We start from the raw sequence: 21410 nt of genomic DNA, 5'->3' as shown, positions 1-21410 counted from the left end.
GAAACACAGGCTTCATTCTTCCATACTAGCAAGAAGTCGGGGCATCAGGAATCTTGGAGGTCGATCCTGTGAACTATTTTTTTTAATAGTCTGCAGGGTCTTCCAGACTTTCTGAAAATCCTGCTTCAAATCTGATACTTTCTAGAATGACGTAGCTCTGTACTGCACCATCTGGTGTACTAATGTATTGAATGGTCAAGGAAGCCTTTGATTTGCACAGGCTACAAAACACACACCAACACAGCTGACTGCAAATGAAGAAAGTGAGTAAAGAATAAAATGTTTTTCTCAAATTACTGCAATTAGGGACCAAGACAGTTTCTATTGGATGGCTGTCATTGCTTAGCCAACTGCACCTGTTGTGTGGAGTGTGCATGAGGGGGTGGTGGATCATGCTCTGAAGGGACTTGTTCAGAAAGTTTCAGACAGCCGAATCCTTAAATGCATGTCATATGGCACACAGTTCAACACAATGTACAGCATTTCCTTTGTCAGAAGTACAAATGAAAACTGTAAGCCACACTCGTGGCTGCATGCATAGAAAATTCAAAACAAAAGGCTCTTTTGTCTCAAGAGCTTTGGTCTGTAATGAACGACATTTGGCTATAAGCAGAATTATGAATTCACCGGCCAATTTAACAGCTTGTGGAATCTGAAACTTATCAAGGAATATTAAAAAGACACTTGCCAACAAACTGCTACTGTAGTTCCAGGGAGACATTAATAACCTAACCAGGAATAAAGCTGCATAAACATCACTTGTATTAAGAACAAAATAAATCAGGGAACATTCCAATGGTTAGGTGGAATCCACAAAGGCAGACCAGCGTAGTTAACATCTCGGGCTGATGACCATCTATGATGAAAGGTCATTGTATTTTCTCTCGTTACTGATGATGCCAGACTTGCTGAGTGTTTCCAACATTTTCTATTGTTATTTCAAACCAGCAGCACGCATAGAATTTTAATTTAGTCTCACTTGAATAGCAAGCTTTGACCAACTGCACTAAAAAGGGAAAGGCGAGCAATGGCACCAATGACATAGGAAGGGAAAAGGTTGAGATTCTGAAAGGAGGTTACAGAGAGTAAGGCAGAATTTTAAAAGGAGGTCCTCGAGTGTAGTAATATCTGGATTACTCCCAGTGCGAAGAGGTAGTGAGGGCAGGAATAGAAGGATAGAGCAGATGAATGCATGGCTGAGGAGCTGGTTTATGGAGGAAGGATTCACATGTTTGGATCATTGGAATCTTTTTTGGGGTAGAAGTGACCTGTACAAGAAGGACGATTTGCACCAAAATTGGAAGGGGACTAATATACTGGCAGGGAATTTGCTAGAGCTGCTCGGGAGGATTTAAACTAGTAAGCTGGGGGGTGGGACCCAAGGAGATAGTGAGGGAAGAGATCAATCTGAGACTGGTACAGTTAAGAACAGACGCGAGTCAAACAGTCAGGGCAGGCAGCGACAAGGTAGGACTAATAAATTAAACTGCATTTATTTTAATGCAAGGGACCTAACAGGGAAGGCAGATGAACTCAGGGCATGGTTAGGAACATGGGACTGGGATATCATAGCAATTACAGAAACATGGCTCAAGGATGGGCAGGACTGGCAGCTTAATGTTCCAGGACACAAATGCTACAGGAAGAATAGAAAGGGAGGCAAGAGAGGAGGGGGAGTGGCATTTTTGATAAGGGATAGAATTACAGCTGTGCTGAGGGAGGATACTCCTGGAAAAAAACATCCAGGGAAGTTATTTGGGTGGAAATGAGAAATAAGAAAGGGATGATCACCTTCTTGGAATTGTATTATAGACCCCCTAATAGTCAGAGGGAAATTGAGAAAAAAACTTGTAAGGAGATCTATTTGTAAAAATAATAGGGAAATTATGGTAGGGGATTTTAACTTTCCAAACATAGACTGGGACTGCCATAGTGTTAAGGGTTTAGATGGAGAGGAATTTGTTAAGTGTGTACAAGAAAATTTTCTGATTCAGGATATGGATATACCGACTAGTGAAGGTACAAAACTTGACCTACTCTTGAGCAACAAGGCAGAGCAGGTGACTGAGGTGTCAGTGGGGGACAGCTTTGGGGCCAGCAACCATAATTCTATTAGATTTAAAATAGTCATGGAAAAGAATAGACCAGATCTAAAAGTTGAAGTTCTAAACTGGAGAAAGGCCAATTTTGACGGTATTAGGCAAGAATGTTCAAAAGCTGATTGGGGGCAGATGTTCGCAATAAAGGGACGGCTGAAAAATGGGAAGCCTTCAGAAATGAGATAACGAGAATCCAGAGAAAGTATATTCCTGTTAGGAGGAAAGGCTGATAGGTATAGGGAATGCTCGATGACTAAAGAAATTGAGGGTTTGGTTAAGAAAAAGGAGGAAGCATATGTAAGGTATAGACAGGATAGATCGAGTGAATCCTTAGAAGAGTATAAAGGAAGTAGAAGTATACTTAAGAAGTAAATCAGGAGGGCAAAATGGGGATATGAGATAGCTTTGGCAAACAGAATTAAGGAGAATCCAAAGGGTTTTTACAAATACACTAAGGACAAAAGGATAACTGGGGAGAGAATAGGGCCCCTCAAAGATCAGCAAGGCATCCTTTGTGTGGAGCTGCAGAAAATGGGAGAGATACTAAACAAGTATTTTGCATCAGTATTTACTGTGGAAAAGGATATGGAACATATAGAAAGTAGCGAAATAGATGGTGACACCTTGCAAAATGTCCATATTACAGAGGAGGGAGTTCTGGATGTCTCGAAATGCATAAACCTGGATAAATCCCCAGGACCTGATCAGGTGTACCCTAGAACTGGGCAGCTAGAGATGTGATTGCTGGGCCTCTTGCTGAGATATTTGTATCATCGATAGACACAAGTGAGGTTGGCTAATGTGATGCCATTGTTTAAGAAGGGTGGTAAGGACAAGCCAGGGAACTATAGTTGTTGGAGGGAATCCTGAGGGACAAGATGTACATGTATTTGGAAAAGCAAGGATTGGTTCGGGATAGTCAACATGGTATTGTGCGTGGGAGATCATTCTCACAAACTTGACTGAGTTTGTTGAAGAAGTAACAAAGAGGATTGATGAGGGTGGAGCGGAAGATGTGATCTATTTGGACTTCAGTAAGGCGTTCGACAAGGTTCCCCATGGGTTAGATCTCATGGAATACAGGGAGAACTAACCATTTGGATACAGAACTAGCTCAAAGGTAGAAGACAGAGAGTGGTGGTGGAGGGTTGTTTTTCAGAATGGAGGCCTGTGACCAGTGGAGTGCCACAAGGATCAGTGCTGGGTCCTCTGCCTTTTGTCATTTACATAAATGATTTGGATGCGAGCACAAGAGGTACAGTTAGTAAGTTTGCAGATGACACCAAAATCAGTAGTGTAGTGAACAGCGAAGAGGGTTACCTCAGATTACAACAGGATCTTGACCAGATGGCCCAATGGGCTGAGAAGTGGCAGATGGAGTTTAATTCAGATATGTGCGAGGTGCTGCACTTTGGGAAAGCAAATCTTAGCAGGACTTATACATTTAATGGTAAGGTCCTAGGGAGTGTTGCTGAACAAAGAGACCTTGGAGAGCAGGTTCATAGCTCCTTGAAAGTGGAGTCACAGGTAGATAGGATAGTGAAGAAGGCGTTTAATATGCTTTTCTTTATTGGTCAGAGTATTGAGTACAGGAGTTGGGAGGTCATGTTGCGGCTGTACAGGACATTGTTTAGGCCACTGTTGGAATATTGCTTGCAATTCTGGTCTCCTTCCTATCGGAAAGATGTTGTGAAACTTGAAAAGGTTCCGAAAAGATTTACAAAGATGTTGGCTGGGTTGGAGGATTTGAGCTATAGGGACAGGCTGAACAGGCAGGGGCTGTTTTCCCTGGAGCGTCGGAGGCTGAGGGGTGACCTTATAGAGGTATACAAAATTATGAGGGGCATGGATAGGGTAAATAGGCAAAGTCTTTTCCCTGGTGTCGGGGAGTCCAGAACTAGAGGGCATAGGTTTAGGGTGAGAGGGGAAAGATATAAAAGGAACCAAAGAGGCAACTTTTTCTCGCAGACGGTGGTACCTGTATGGAATGAGCTGCCAGAGGAAGTGGTGGAGGATGATACAGTTGGAACATTTAAGAGGTATTTGGATGTGTATATGAATAGGAAAGGTTTGGAGGAATATGGGCCGGGTGCTGGCAGGTGGGACTAGATTGGGTTGGGATATCTGGTCAACATGGACTGGTTGGACCGAAGGGTCAGTTTCCATGCTGTACATCTCTATGACTCTATGACCATCTGACAAGACATTTGTATCCTCATGGAAATCTGAACTAGCAACACATAGCTTTGATATTTTACTTTTTCTTTAAATGGTGATTCTTGCTTTCGGTGGAGATGAAGAGGAAATTCCTTGGGCCTGCAAATATTTGTGTGGATGGCTGTGAATTGGGAAGTTCGATGGAACTACAAGAAGCCAACATATTAATCTCTAAATAAATCCCTTATGTTTACAGTTTTCTAATTGAATCTTACCTTGCTAAGATATAACATTGAATAAGTTATTACTAAAATCCTTTAATTTGTTTTCAAGTATCTTCGAAATTTTTTGCCAATTTTATTTTGTACCCCATAGTATCTGCAGGCAACAAATTTAAGCTAAATATATCATATAGCTTAGAGAACAAGAAAGGCAAACTTACGTCTCCTTGTATTCCTTTAACACCCTGTTAGTATAGAAGGTGGCAGCATCATACATCTCCTTGACATAAGGACCTGGCTTAGGGGCCTAAATTTACAATATAAAAAAATAGGAGAAGGATACATAGAAGATAGAAATTTGGAAAAACAAAGGACACATAAGATTCAACAGTAAATTGTTTATTAATTTGTTAACCAACCAGGAAGGCTGATGCCTCTTAATGTCTTGATATATTCAAAGAATGGATGGGCTATATGGTCCATCATGCCTGTGATAATTTTTTTTGCAAGTTATTCAACTTACCCCACTCCACTCTTCCATCAACATTTCATCCAATCAAGTTTTGTTTAAAAAAAATGGGCAGTGAGCTACTTCAGTAGAAATGTAACTACCAAAACAGAGATCACTTAAAATCTTCAAAAGGTTAATTTAATAGTTAATTTAACTAATAGGTAATAGCTTAACAGTCAATCTTAAAACATTATTATGACATATTCAAAATAGAATAGCCCTACTCTTGAGTGTTATTACTACAGTAAACAGTTAGATACAGCCTTACATATCTGAACACCAGGCAAAGTGAACATAGTGGAAATCTCTATTCTCGCACATAAATCTATCATATGTTAATACCATCATGAAGTCTAAACAGATCCCTAAAGATTTCTATTTTGAAATTTCACTTATATTTATTTCTTTTCCATGTCTAGTGATGCAAGGCAGACAAAGAACGTGCTCATATGTTTCCAGGGCTAGTTTCTCCTGGAATAGGTCACCAGCTTGTTACCAGAGGTGGCCACTTGAGGGCGACACTCGATATCATATGGCTGAACTAGAGATCGGTCCATTCTTAGCACTTGCCCTGGCACACTGGAGGGATTTACAAATTGATTAGTTATCAATTGCTATCCTCTGCATCACAAGACATACACCAATTCTGATAAACAACGCTGTAGCCCCATGTTTTAAAATCCACATTAGTAATATTAGTATATTAGTAATTGATTGTTCAATCTTTGATTATGACATTTTTTAATGAGACAGTACGGTGTCCTATTCTCTGTCAATTTCATATTCCTTAAATTTTATTGTTGCCATTCACATCAGGTTCATATTAAAGACAACTGTTTTCTTTGATAGCTGTTTCCTGATGCCAATTACCTATGCTCCCCATAGTGGATCCGTTCACCATTCCAAAAGAGGTTAACTCAAAAGTAGACCTTCTTCTGTTTCTACACTGTGTATGTAATGCCACGGGTGGACTGGAGGACATAAAGAGGTGGACACATTTCTTTCCATCACTAAAATAGGAGTTCCATTTCAACCTGGAGTGACAGAATGATAACGTTTTCTGTTTCATGAGTGTAAGGAAGCTTCACAAAGTGAGTTTCAGAAATATTGGACAATCTTTTGAACAGCTGGGAGAAACCATATGCCTTGACAACTCCTTTGACCATTTAATGCTCATTGGAAAATTAAGCGATTTAGACAAACATCCATATTCTGTGGTGCATGACCTGCCTCAGAGGGGTGCTGGTCAATTTAATTAAGGATGGTCGTCACAGCTGGGATTACATCAAGTCCCATGATTAAGGTGATGGGAGCTGAGGATGCGCTGGGCAATCTATCCACAAGGATCTGAAGAAGACATGGCACAAGGGTTGGGAGGTGAGGGTTGAAGTGGGCTATAAGTGAGTGGTGAAGGTAGACTTGCAAAAGGCCAGGGAGGGAGGGAGCACCTAGGATGGTGACAGAGGGGCAAGACAGACAAGTGCAGTGGCAGAAAAAAAATAGAGGTAACATAAGACGAAGGGTGCCCCTTAAGAGGGAGGGAGCTTCAATGTGGAGGGCACTTCCCTTTATCATGGGGATTAATGGTAAAAACAACCCATTCCAAATATCAGGCCAACAATGTTCAAATCAGCCAAACCAATAAGTAAGAATTCTGAATGAAAATGAAATCAAGCTGAATGGACCTTAATGGTTAGTTTATAAAACTGGAACATGTGGCAGGAGTAGTAAAAATATGGAACTTTTTCCCCAAAACCAAAGTGAAATTTCAAAACTTATTGATAGGTTTTTGTTATTCAGGTTCATTAAGGCATGTGGAAATGAAGTTGGCACATTTTATTTGAAACAATATACTGTATTCAAAGTTATGGGGAAAGACAGAAGAATGACACTGAATCAAAATGATCTTCAAGTAGTCAGTGCAGGCCTGATAAGCCAAATGGTCTCCTTCTGTGCCGTAATAATTCTGTGATGGAGTTGAAATTCAGATTACCCATAATCTAACTGAACGTTAAAACAGTTGAGGAACTGAATGGCCTACACGTTTTCTTATATTTCCAGAACAGATGTTTGGACTACGTTTGCAGTATAATCAGTTCCCATGCACTAGTTTTAAATTTGCAATCTGATCTCTGGGTTGAGGGAAGTTGTGGACAACTTGAGATTTGTCCATAGGGGTTACTGAATGCATTTATTTTCTTTGAAAAAAATAGCCATGCAAAATTGAGCACAGGCTGATCATGTACTGATCAAATGCAGATCAATTAGGGGAGGGTAATAGTTACTAACAAACAGTAACTTTTTTTTCCTATCTGCAACGCTGGAGTCGTGATTCTCTGAAAAAACACTGCCTCAATGTGCTGAATTAATTTATTAAAAAATCTTCCCACTTACCACTGCAACCCACCCCAGTGCTGCGATGCTCTCGCTGACAGCTGACAGATGGTTGAACATCTTACTGCCACGATTCTTCTCTCGAAAGTTCTGGACCTCCTGAATTCTGTCCGATATGGGCTTTAGAATTGTATTCATCTCACTCTGGAAGAGTAAACAAGGTAAAATGTTCAGGGAAAATATGAACAAAATATAAGCTACAATGAGGCTGATTTAATATTTGTCTGACCCGCATTTTATCACTGACTGTGTCTTTTATAAATCTTTGTATAGATATATTCAATACAGATTAATAAAGAATTTCCTGTTCATGTTCAGGCAGTTTAGGTTTTGACCATTTTGCAGAAGATGAAATTGTTACAATTCCCAGTGCATTGAGATGAAGGGCAGTGAGAAGGCTCAGTTTAAAAAAAATCCTATGAATGTAAATTCTAACAAATTAATCTTATTTTATGCAAAAGAAATTACCAGTTCAAATTCAAAAACTTACAGAACAATTACATTTGCTGTGGTTAAATTAACAATTCAAACAAAGCAACTTTGAATTGAGTCGGAATAGTCTATTTTTTAGAAAACTAACACAGAAAAATACCTAGAATTGTTAGCTTTTATTCTTTTTCACTTAAAATACATTCTGCTTGTTTACAATCTCGGAATGTGCAAAACAAAAATGCTGGACACATAATTAATAATGTATAGAAAAGTCAAGGTGAACTGGCTAATGGGGTACAAAATTGGGGCTTGAAGGTAGAAGACAAAGAGTGGTAGTACAGAGTTGCTTTTTGGACTGGAAGCCTGTGACCAGTGGTGTGAGACAAGGATCGGTACTGCGTTTCATCATTTATGTAAATAATTTGAATATGAACATAGGAGGCGTGGTTTGAAAGTTTGTAGATGAAATAGGTGGTTTAGTGGATAGTGAAGATGATTATCTCACAGAACAAAGGGACCTTGAAGATAGAGGGCGAAAGGCCAAATAGTGGCAAATGAAGTTTAATTTAGATAAATGTGAGGTGTTGCACTTTGATAAACCAGAGCAGGACTTGCACAATTAATGGTAAGGCCCTGGACAACGTTGCCAAACAAAGAGACCTAGAGATGCAGATGTATTGTTCCTCAAATGTGGAGTAGCAGGTAAACAAGGTAAAGACAGCATTTGGCACGCTTGCCTTCACTGGTCAGAACACTGGGCATAGAAGTTGGGAAGTCATGTTGCAGCTGTACAGGATATTTTTAAAAACTGCGTAGAATACTAATTGCCTTTCTCTAGGAAGGATGTTGCTAAACTTGAGAGGGTGCAGAAAAGATTTACAAGCATGTTTCAGGACCTGAGGGTTTAAGTTATAAGGAGAGGTTGAATAAGCTGTGGAGATTTTCCCTGGAACATGAAGACTGAGGGGTGACCTTACTGAGGTCTGCAAAATCATAAGGGTCATGGATAAGGTGAATAGCCAGCATCTTTTTCCTAAGGTGAGGGCGTCCAAAACTAGAGGGCATAGGTTTAAGGTGAGAAGGGAAAGATTTAAGAAGGACCTGAGGGGTAAGTTTTTCACACAGAAGGTGGTGCATGTATGGAATGAACTGCCAGAGGAAGTGGTGGAGGAGAGTATAATTTTAAAAATTTAAATAGCATCTGGATGGGTACTTGAAGAGGAAGGGTTAAGATGGATATAGACCAAATGCTGGCAAATGGTCTAGGTCAAATTGGGATGTCTGATTAACTCAGACAAGGTGGACCGAAGGGTCTATTTCTGTGCTGCATAACTCTATGACTCATTTTCTGTAAGGATTTTAAGAAATCAATACTTACATTTTTGCCAGTTTTAAACAAGGAGATGGATAGATGTTTTAATCAGTTTAGTAATCCCTCACTGATAGGGATAAGCCCTTCAGATATTTCAATCTATTGTCAGATTTCACATTTCTCCAATAGGAGGCAAACACTGCTATTGAAGTAATGAATTACTTGGCCCTAAAACATGATACAAAAGTGATTGAGTGGGTGGGAAACCGTTGGCACAGCCTGACACTCAAGTCAGTTTTAACAAGTACTTAACATTTTCTGTAAATCGTTGACGTTGTTATATTTTGAATTTCTTGCACAACAAATGAATAGAGCAATCAGCAAATCTTTTCCTCAAAAGATTGAGGTTATTGACTCCTCTACTAAGAAATATTTCTCCCCACTATCCAGTGAATCTCCCATACATCTCTGTACAGCTCAATCAGATCTCCCCCAGTCCTATCTCCTCGAAGGAAAACAACCTTAGCCTATCTAGTCTCTCTTCAGAGCTGAATCGCTCCAGCTAAGGAAGCAATCTGGTAAAGGTCCTCTGCAACCTCTTTAGTGCAATCACATCCTTCCTATAGTGTGGCTACCAGACTGTACACAACTGCTAACTAACATTATATGCAACTCCATCAAAACCTCCTTGCTCATGAATTCAATGCTTTGACTAATAAAGGTAAGTAACCCACATACTTTCTTATTCACCTTATTTACCTGCCCTGCTGCCTTCAAGCATCTATGGATATGCACACCAAGGTCCGTTGGATCTTCTGTACTTCCTAGGATCCTATCTTCAACATATACTCCCTTGGATGGTTAGTCCTACCAAAATACATCACCTCAGACTTTTCAGGATTAAATTCCATTTGCTACTGTTCAGCTAGTCTATACCATCCTATAGTTTATGATTTCTCCGTTGCTATTGACCACACCACCAATTTTCACATCATCTGCAAACACACTGATCATATCTATTTATATGATCATATCATAGGACTAGATCATCAACATACATAACAAACAGCAGGGGTCCCAATACTGAACCGTGTGTTACACCACTGGACAGACTTTCAATCAAAAAAAGAATCCTTCAACCATCATCCTATTCTTCTTGCTCCTTTGGATCCAATTTGCCCTGGGTGCCCAGGGCTCTAAGCTTCTTAACTAATCTGCCATGCGAGGCATTATCAAAAATCTTACTGAAACCACAAACTACATCGACTGCATTACCCTCATCCACACATCCAATTAACTCTTGAAAAATTGAAACATACTTGGGAAACATGATCTTTCCCCGTACAAAGCCATGCTGACTATTCTTGATTAATCCTTGCCTCTCCAAGTGGCAAGTCATTCTGTCCCTCTGATATTTTTCCAATAGTTTCTCTACCAAAGACATTAGGTTCACTGGCCTATGATTTTCTGGTTTATCCCAACAATCTATCTTGAATAATTGTAGCAAATTAGCTATCCTCCAGTCTTCTGTTACCAGAGAAATTAATGTTAGAGCAATCTTGCAATCTTCTCCCTTGCCTCTCAAAGCAGCCAGGAATACATCTCATCTGAAACTGGATATTTATCCCCTTTCAAACTTACTAAAATTGCCAGTACCACCTCCCCCTCAATGCTAATTTATTCAAGTTTATCACAGCCCTTTCCCTGATTACTGGTCCTACATCATCCTTCTCGATTTTGAATAGAAAATACTCACTTAAAATCTCAACTATGTCTTCTGACTTCACACAGGTTTCCACTGTGGTCCGTAATGGGTCCTACTTTTTCCCCTGGTTATTCTCTTGCCCCTAATATACTAATAAAGCAGTGCTGGGTTTTCATTAAGGCTATCTACCAGCGTTACTTCATGTCCCCTCTTTGGTCGACTAATTTTTTTTTCCAGGCACTTATTTGACTCTTCCACAGCATCCATGTATTGGGTCTTCTGCGTTTGCAATAAGCTTCCTTCTTTTACCACATCCAATCCATTACATCTCTTGATATTAAGGATTCTCTAGACTTGTTAGTCCCACCCCTCACTTCTATGGAAACATGTTAGCTCTGAACTCAGTGTTATCTTTTTGCTATTTACTACTGCTCTAATGTGGATTTTCCTGCAAGTAGCCGGAACCAGCCCATTTTCGCCAGATCCTGTCTTATTAAAATCAGCCTTCCTCAAAGTCAGAATCTTTATTTCCAATCCATTGTTGTCTTTATTCACAATTAATTTATTTTTACGTGGTAAAAATGCATCGTGAAACAAACAACAAAGCTAAAGAAGGGGAGAGCAGTTTGAAAAAAAATGGAACAAGAAATCATATGAAGTTTAAAGCTCTTAATGTTATGGACCAGAACAAAACCCCACAAAATATATCAAGGAGATAGCCTAGACCCCAACTTTTATTTAAAAGCAAGTGTAAAGTGCTGTGTTCCAGATGCTTTAAGCAAAACAGTTTATTCTCACAACACAGTTAAAATACAAACAAAAAAAAGATCAAAATGCTGAACAAAATATTATTTCACTACCAATCATTAACTGTTTCAACGTAACAGCATCCCATTAAACACCCTTGGAAAAGGCAAATTCAGCAAAACAAATTTTTCTCACAGGCTAAGAAGGGGAATGTTCTTGAGGATTGTGCCTCATACAGGCCTATCTCTCTATTAAATTCAGATTTCAAGATTCTAAGATCTTGGTGCTGTGATTGGAGAAGGCGTTGCCCGATATTGTCAAAGAGGACCAGACAGATTTTGTAAGGACTGTAGATCTTCTAATAATATTAGAAGGTTGCTGAGTATGGTCCAAGTATGTCAGCAACGATCGATTCAGGGGTTGGTGATTTCCTTAGATGCAGAGAAAGCATTTGACCGGGTGGAATGGTCGTATCTCTTTTATGTCTTACAGAGATTTGGGTTGGGTGGGGTTTTTGCTAGGTAGGTGTAGGTTTTATATCGCCACCCTCTGGCCGCAGTCATCACCAACGGGATCAAGTCTGGCAACTTTAGGATTGGTAAGGGCAGTCGTCAAGGCTGCCCTCTTTCAACATTGTTGTTTATGTTGGTGATAGAGCCACTGGTAGAGGCCATTCATCAGAACATCTACATACGTTAACGGAAGTGGGATTGAAAGTACACAAGATTACACTGTATGTGGATGAAGTCCTTCTGTTTTTATCAAACCTGATGACATCCGTACCCCATCTGATACAATGTATCAATTCATTTGGGGCTTTTCAGGATATAAGATCAACTTTGCAAAATCGGAGGCTATGCCTTTGGGAAACCTCAAAGAAGTGCCAGATGTTGAAGGTGGCCCTATGTTCCCTTTTAGGTGGTCACATGCGTGGTTCCAATACCTAGGTATTTTTATTACCCCAAGTTTGATTTTTTTTGTAATAATTTTGCTCACTTGCTCGACAATATTAGGCAGGATTTCCAGAGATGGGAGGAACAGCCCTTTGCTATAATCCTTAACTCCACTCATGATTTTATAAATCTCAATGAGGTCACCCCTAAACCTCCTATGCTCTACCTTCTCCTTATAACTCAAACCCTCCAGTCCTGGCAACGTTCATGGTTGGGCCGAATAGCCCTCATTAAAATGAATGTCCTTCCTCATTTGCTTCATCCTACGTGTATGCTCCCAATAAAGTTTCCCAGGTCAATGCTGCAAAAACTTATTGGTTGGTTTAGTTTCTTTGTCTGGCTCCTCATCAAGCTTACTAAAACTGCACTTGCCTCAAGAATGGGGAGGAGTTGATTTCCCAGACATCAGGAGGTATCAATTGAGTTCCCTGCTTCCTTTGTGTGCGATTGGGCAGGTAATGATCCGGGCTCAATATGGCTGGATATCGAGGCTCCCAGGTAAAGTAACCACTTATTAACTTGTTGTTCATGGATAAGATGAGGACAGTTATGGACCACTGCTGGAACCCTATTGTTATTAGTACGGTCAAGGCATGGAGGGTAATGCATCAGAGTGAGGATTGCTTATCCAAGACTTCGCCACTTAGGCCCATAATTGGTATGCCAGGGTTCTGACCAAGGATAATGGACTCAGGGTTCAAACTATGGCAGCAAGAGGAGTTTCCAGTTTGGGACACTTGTTTGAGGGGGAAGTTATGATGTCTTTTGAGATGTTGTGAAACATGAAAGGGTTCAAGAAAAGATTTACAAGGAGGTTACAAGGGTTGGAGGATTTGAGCTATAGGGTGAGGCTGAACTGGCAGGGGCTGTTTTCCCTGGAGCGTCAGAGGCTGAGGGGTGACCTTATAGAGGTTTACAAAATTATGAGGGGCATGGATAGGATAAATAGACAAAGTCTTTTCCCTGGGGTGGGGGAGTCTGGAACTAGAGGGCATAGGTTTAGGGTGAGAGGAGAAAGATATAAAAGAGACCTAAGGGGCAACTTTTTCACACAGAGGGTGGTAAGTGTATGGAATAAGCTGCCAGAGGAAGTGGTGGAAGTTAGCACAATTGCAACATTTAAAAGGCATTTGGATGTGTATATGAATAGGAAGGGTTTGGAGGGATATAGGCTGGATGCTGGCAGGTGGGACTAAATAGGGTTGGGATATCTGGTCAGCATGGATGGGTTGGACCAAAGGGTCTCTTTCCATGCTGTAAACCTCTATGACTCTAATTGAGCCACAAATATGGGCTGTCCAGCAGAGATCTTTTTCCTCTTTTTCAAGTTAGAGATTTCATCCAGAAGAATACTACACTTCTCACTAAGCCGTAGAAACCTGATATAGAGAGGTTGTTGCTGTGTTCTACAAGCACCCTCTCGATTATTGCCCTCTATTGCCTGCTGGGTGGCAAGGCCTGGCAGGACATTAACCGGTTATGTAAGGTCTGGGAGCAAGAGCTAGGAGTGGAGATCTCTTCTGAAATGTGGGAGAAAATATGGGAGAATATGTGGGAAAGATCTCAATCTGTAATAGGACATGCGCTATGAAGTTAAAAGTTCTGCACAGAGTTCATCTGACATTGGACAATCTGGCAAAGTTTAAAAAAGGGGCATCTTCAATGTGTCCCAAATGTAAAATAAGTGTAGGTACTCTTACCCATTGCTTCTGGACATGCCACAGGCTTAGTGTTTATTGAGTGCTGTGGCGGGAGAGATAGGGAGGGTATTGAGGACTGAAGTCAAAGTAGACCCGATCTCTCTCTCCTTCTAGGTCTACCGATTTATCATCTTTAGATGGGCATGGGAAGAAACTATTTAATATTCTTACTTACCGTGCAAGGAAGAATATTCTGATGAATTGGGTATCTGAGAACCCACCGGGCTTGCTAGGATGACGGAAATTCATTATGGAGCACATTCCCTTGGATTTGTTTATACAATCATGGTGCACTACATACAGACTTTTTTTTGTATAAGGCATGGCAGCCCTTTTAGAGTTATTTGGATACAGATTTGTCTGTTATCTTAACTGGGGCATTTGTTTAACCAGGATGGTTAGGTTTTAAGTCCTGGGTCCTGGAGGGGGGACTCCGAGTTAATACAGGTATATATACACAATGCTCCTGTTCTTCTGTTTGGAAGCTTTGTGCTGAGCATTGCTATTTTGTGTTTTTTTTGTTTTATTAGTCACTTACTTATTTATTGGTGTCATTTTGCAGTGTTAGGTTTCATTTTTTTGGAGATGCTGGTGTTGGACTGGGGTGTACAAAGTTAAAAATCACACAACACCAGCTTACAGTCCAACAGGTTTAATTAGAAGCACACTAGCTTTCGGAGCGACGCTCCTTCATCAGGTTTCATTTTGTATTGTAGGATAGGTTAATAGTTAGTTGACAGGTGTTGTACTGTAATTTGAGTTTTTCATTATTATACTGATATGTTATATTTTCAATAACTTTATATTTTTGTAAAGTCAAAAAAGTTTTGCTAATAAATATATTTACAAAAAAAAAATTACCTCAGTGTAAGGAATTTAGTAGAAGTTTCAGACCATAAGTGTTTAGTTAAAATCTTGCAGGGTCATTTGAAGCTGAGAAAATTAACCTCACTTGCATAAAGGCTCTAAGAAGATGGTATCAGATATCAAGACTGAGAGATGAAGCCACAGTTACATAAAGCCCTAGAGGAGTGATAGAGAAGTGAATTCTCTCCAATGGGAATATCTTAAAGAAGCGTTTTGTGAGTTAAAAAGATGAGATTTTAGTTTGTATTTCAATATCTTTAAATTCACTATATGTAAATAGTTTGAGTTATTTTCAATTCTTTTGCACAATAAGCTGAAAAATGTGTTGTTGGAAAAGCACAGCAGGTCAGGCAGCATCCAAGGAGCAGGAGAATCAACGTTCGGGCATAACTTTGCACAATAAACTTTGATTTTATTTTTAAAACCAAATCTCAACATTGTATGCTCATGTTTCGGTGAAAGTCCACCACACTAAAAAACCAAAAATAAACAAAATATGATCTATCAAGACAGATTTCAGTCCAGCTGAGATGATATCACAATGTTTGGCACAAATGTAAAAGCAGTATAATATCTGTGACAGTTTGCAAACTTTGCATTCTGTATATTTGAGCAGCACAGTGCCAAGGACCTAGGTTTTGGGTAACTGTGTGGCTTTTGCACACTCTTGTGTCTGCATGGGTTTCCACCAGGTGCTCCAGTTTTCTCCCACAGTTTATGATGTGGATTAGCCATGGTGAGTACAGGCTTTGGGGATAGATTGGGGCCTAGGTCTGGGTGGGATACTCTTTGAAGCATCAGTGCAGACTCAAAGGGCCAAATGGTCTCTTTCCATGCTGTAAGGATTGAATGATTCTATCAATAATTGCTGCAATTCTATAATATTTGTATTTTATTCAAGAAAAACAAAAGCCAGTTGTATTAGTTGCTATGAAATCTAAATAAGGAAATTAAAACATACAGACCACCTATCACCAATCTCACCACCGGAAACAATAACAGCATTCAGCCTCGTCAACCATGAAAATTCTCCTTTCCAACAGCTGAGGGCAAGTGCCAAAATTGTGAGAGCTGTCTCACAGGCTTGTCAAGCAACAGCTTGACATAGCCATACTCACGGAATCGTACCTCACAGGCAATGTCCCAGACATCACCATCACATCCATGGATATATCCTGTCTCAAAAACAGGAAAGACATGACAGAAGTCATGGCATAGCAGTATAATGTCAGGAAGGAGTTGTCCTAGGAGTTCTCAACATTGACTCCAGACCCCATGAAATCTCTTGGCGTCAGGGTCCACACAGACAAGGAAACATCTTCCAGGTCATCATGTACCATACACCCTCAGCTGATGAATCAGTACTCCTCCATATTGAACAACACTTGGAGGAGGCACTGAAGATGGCAAGGGTGCAGAATGTACTGAGTTGGGGATTTCAATATTTGCCTCCAAGAGTGGCTTGGCAGCAGATTGAGTCAGCCAAGCTTTAAAGGACATAGCTTCTAGACTGGGATTGCAGCATGGAGTGAGGGAATCAACAACAACAGTGGAAAAACATACTTGACCTCATCCTCACCGATCTGCCTGCTGCAGATGCACTGGTCCACGAGTATTGGTAAGCATGACTATCGCACAATCCTTATAGAGATGAAGTTACGCAATCGCAATGGGAACCAGGACTGTAGCTTTAGGGTACAGGACCTTGAGTGTAGGGAGGTTAGGAATAATGCAGCGATCTCTAAGGAGGGTGCCTGTAACCAGAAAGGTGGATTGAAGTGTGTATACTTCAATGCCAGAAGTATAAGGAATAAGGTAGGTGAACTTGCAGCGTGGGTTGGTACCTGGGACTTCGATGTTGTGGCCATTACAGAGACGTGGGTAGAACAGGGACAAGAATGGCTGTTGCACGTTCCAGGGTTCAAATGTTTTAGTAGGATCAGACATGGGGGTAAAAAAGGGGGAGGCGTGGCATTACTTGTCAAAGACAGTATCACAGCAGTGGAATGGACGATGGAAGAGGACTTGCCATCTGAGGTAGTTTGGGCTGAGGTTAGAAATAGGAAAGGTGAGGTCACCCTGTTAGGTGTTTTCTACAGGCCTCCTAATAGTCCTAGAGAAGTAGAGGATAATATTGCGAGGATGATTCAGGAAAAGAGTGAAGGTAGCAGGGTGGTTGTTATGGGGGACTTTAACTTCCCAGATATTGACTGGGAGAGCTATAGCTCGAGTTCATTAGATGGGTCGGTGTTTGTACAATGTGTGCAGGAGGGTTTCCTGACACAATATGTCGACAGGCCAACAAGAGGGGAGGCTATATTGGATTTGGTTCTAGGTAATGAACCAGGCCAGGTGTTAGACTTGGAGGTAGGTGAGTACTTCGGAGACAGTGACCACAACTCGGTGACTTTTACTTTAGTGATGGAGAGGGATAATCGTGCGCCGCAGGGCAAGAGCTATAGCTGGGGGCAGGGAAATTATGATGCAGTGAGGCATGACTTAGGTTGTGTGGATTGGAAAAACAGGCTTCAAGAGAAGAACACTAATGAGATGTGGGGATTGTTCAAGGAGCAGCTACTGCGTGTCCTCGATAGGTATGTACCAGTCAGGCATGGTGTAAAGGGCCTTGTGAGGCAGCCGTGGTTTAGTAAGGAATTGGAGTCCCTTGTGAAAGGGAAGAAGGCGGCATATGTAAAGATGAGGCGTGAAGGTTCAGTAGGGGCGATTGAGAGTTATAAGGTAGCCAGGAAGGAGCTAAAGAGGGAGCTAAGAAAAGCGAGAAGGGGACATGAAAAGTCTTTAGCTGGTAGGATTAGGGAAAACCCAAAGGCTTTCTATAGGAATGTCAAGAATAAAAGGATGACTAGGGTAGGTATCGGTCCAGTCAAGGATAGTAGTGGGAAGTTGTGTGTGGAGGCGGAGGAGATTGGAGAGACATTAAATCAGTACTTTTCATCAGTATTCACTCAGGAACAGGACACTGTTGCTGATGTGAATATGGAATCACAAATAATTAGAATGGATGCCCTGGAAATATGCAGGGAAGAGGTTTTGGGAATATTGGAAAGGATGAATATAGATAAGTCTCCTGGGCCTGATGGCATTTACCCCAGGATCCTATGGGAAGCTAGGGAGGAGATAGCAGAGCCATTGGCCTGGATTTTTATGTCGTCATTGTCAACGGGAATAGTACCAGAGGACTGGAGGATAGCGAATGTGGTCCCATTGTTCAAGAAAGGGAGTAGGGATAGCCCTAGTAACTATAGGCCAGTGAGTCTGACTTCAGTGGTGGGCAAAGTCTTAGAGAGAATGGTAAGGGATAAGATTTATGAACATCTGGGTAGAAATAACGTGATCAGGGATAGCCAGCATGGTTTTGTGAAGGGCAGGTCGTGCCTCACAAACCTTATTGAGTTCTTTGAGAAGGTGACTATGGAAGTGGATGAGGGTAAAGCAGTAGATGTTGTGTATATGGATTTTAGTAAGGCGTTCGATAAGGTTCCCCATGGTAGGCTAATGCTAAAACTTCGGAGGTACGGCATTGAGGATACATTAGAGGTTTGGATTAGGAATTGGCTGGCTGGAAGGAGACAGAGGGTAGTAGTTGATGGACTATGTTCATCTTGGAGCGCAGTTACTAGCGGTGTACCACAAGGATCTGTTTTGGGACCATTGCTTTTTGTTATCTTTATAAATGATCTAGAGGAAGGACTTGAAAGCTGGGTAAGCAAGTTTGCGGATGACACGAAAGTCGGTGGAGTTGTGGATAGTGAGGAAGGAAGTGGTAGGTTACAGCGGGATATAGATAAGTTGCAGAGCTGGGCGGAAATGTGGCAAATGGAATTCAATGTAGCTAAGTGCGAAGTCGTTCACTTTGGTAGGAATAACAAGATGTTGGATTACTGGGCTAATGGTAGGCTACTTGGTAGTGTGGATGAGCAGAGGGATCTTGGTGTCTATGTACACAGATCTCTGAAAGTTGCCACCCAGGTAAATAGTGCTGTGAGGAAGGCATATGGTGTACTGGGCTTTATTGGCAGAGGAATTGAGTTCCGGAGTCCTGAGGTCATGTTGCAGTTGTATAAGACTCTGGTGAGGCCTCATCTGGAGTATTGTGTGCAGTTTTGGTCGCCATACTATAGGAAGGATGTGGAAGCTTTAGAACGAGTGCAGAGGAGGTTTACCAGGATGTTGCCTGGAATGGTAGGAAAATCTTATGAGGAAAGGCTGAGGCACTTGGGGCTGTTCTCATTGGAGAAGAGAAGGTTTAGGGGAGATCTGATAGAAGTGTATAAGATGATTAGGGGTTTAGATAGGGTAGATACTAAGAACCTTTTACCGCTAATGGAGTCAGGTGTTACTAGGGGACATAGCTTTAAATTAAGGGGTGGTAGGTATAGGACAGATGTTAGGGGTAGATTCTTCACACAGCGGGTTGTGAGATCATGGAATGCCCTGCCCGTATCAGTGGTGAACTCTCCTTCTTTATGTTCATTTAAGCGGGCATTGGATAGGCATTTGGAAGTTATTGGGCTAGTATAGGTTAGGTAGGACTCGGTCGGCGCAACATCGAGGGCCGAAGGGCCTGTACTGCGCTGTATCCTTCTATGTTCTATGTTCTATATCCTTCATTGTGTTGTGTGTTAAATAGGGCAGACACAAACAGATGTAGCAAGACAAAAGATCTTCAAACAGCACCTTCCAATTCCACAACCACTTACATCGAGAAGGCTACAGGCAGCAGATCCATGAGAGCACCTCTACCTGCAAGTTCCCATCCAAGCCACTCACCATGACTTGGAAATATATTGCCATTGCTTCACTGACATTGGGTAAAAATGCTGGAATTCCCACGCAAACAGTGGGTCTACCTACAGCACATGGACTGCACTGGTTCAAAAATGCAGCTCACCAATATCTCCTCATAGACAACTTGAGACAGGCAATAAGTTCTGGCCAGCCTTCTACACCAATGTCCCACAAGTGAATAAAATGGAAGATTGATAATCTGGCCCTCCTACTGTATGTAAGAGTGGAGTTCCACATTTCTGAAAGGAAATTTTGCTCAGGGTTCCAAGGTACTTCCATTCTGCAAGTTCTTTTATAGTGCAAACTATTGGAAGAGAGCAAATCTTTCCTCCACTTCAGGGAAGAAACAATGTGGGAGGGAAAAAATGCAGCAATTTTACTTTCTAGGAGTATAAGGCTACTCTGTTAAACCAATGCATTGTACACTTCCATACCAAACTAGGCGGCATCTCTAAGGGCTGAAGGTGGGAAGCCTGATGAACTGGACTACACAAGACAAGATAGTCAAAGAATTAGGCTTTCCATCCTTCTTAAAAGGAAAATAAAATGCTCTTAAATGTTTAATATTCTGACTTACAGTGTTACTGTTAAAACAATGAAGAAATTATTCAAAATTTGGTCTCCATTGTTGGTCTTTGACCAACTGCTACATAACACATCAATAACACACAGCATGTATTCCAAACACGAGAGGAATTTGCATAAAATCAACACAATAAACAGTCGTGTTAAAGCCTCAATGCACTTCAATATGGTACAAGAAGTGAGAGACTTCAACGTGTTAAGAAATTGGGATGGTTCTCTTTAAAGCAGAGATGATTGATAAAGGTATTCAAAATCATGAAGGATTGGAGTAAAAAGGGACAATAGTTTCTAGTAGAAAGATCCATAATAAGAGTACACAATTCTAAAGTAATTGGCAAAAGGATGAGAGACAAGAAGAAAAAAAAATCACAAAGTAGATTTGCAGGATCTGAAAGGGTGGTGGAAACAAGTTTTATCACATTTGAAAGGGAATTGGGTAAATACAATTTGGGGAAAAAGTTTGCTGGTCAATGGGAAGAGCAGGAAATGGGACTAACTGAATCAAAAGAGTAGATAGAACAGCATTCTTTAGCTTTCTGACGATGGGTGTGAGGTGAGAAATATTCAGTCGTCATGAGCCTTATAACTGAAGCATCTGATTTCAGTAAAAAGGTTGTTAAATGTAGCTGTAAGTGGCAGATTGCATCTGTCATGGGATGGCTGATTAACATTCTGCTGTTTGGTTCACCACCTGCCACTTCCTTTTTCTTTTCCTGTGATCCTGGAGAGTTAACAGAAAGCAGTTATACCATTAACCACACTGGCTGTGAAAGTCTTGTGTTAAATATTATAGGATCTATTGTTTTTCATTGTTATTATGCATGTTACGAAAGCATCAACACCAGACAAGAGTCTCTCACTCAATGACAGAAAGTTTCAGAAATGGAGGAATTCCAATAATCTCCTTTAGTTGAAATA

The 21410-nt window shown here is 40.9% G+C and overlaps 1 protein-coding gene across 1 annotated transcript in view; it reads right to left on the bottom strand.

Annotated features, from left to right (window-relative positions):
• Positions 1-21410, bottom strand: part of cap2 (cyclase associated actin cytoskeleton regulatory protein 2) — a 232355-nt gene that overhangs the window by 60270 nt on the left and 150675 nt on the right. The window contains exons 5-6 of the mRNA XM_060849866.1: positions 7383-7526; positions 4699-4784 (exon numbers count right to left, since the gene is read on the bottom strand). Of these exons, the coding sequence (XP_060705849.1) occupies positions 4699-4784; positions 7383-7526 (230 nt within the window). The remainder of the gene's footprint in view (positions 1-4698; positions 4785-7382; positions 7527-21410) is intronic.

Source organism: Hemiscyllium ocellatum, chromosome 34 (assembly GCF_020745735.1).
Source record: "Hemiscyllium ocellatum isolate sHemOce1 chromosome 34, sHemOce1.pat.X.cur, whole genome shotgun sequence".
NCBI lineage: Eukaryota > Metazoa > Chordata > Chondrichthyes > Orectolobiformes > Hemiscylliidae > Hemiscyllium > Hemiscyllium ocellatum.
The sequence above is the reverse complement of the archived record's forward strand: the minus strand, read 5'-3'. Positions and strand labels throughout refer to the sequence as shown.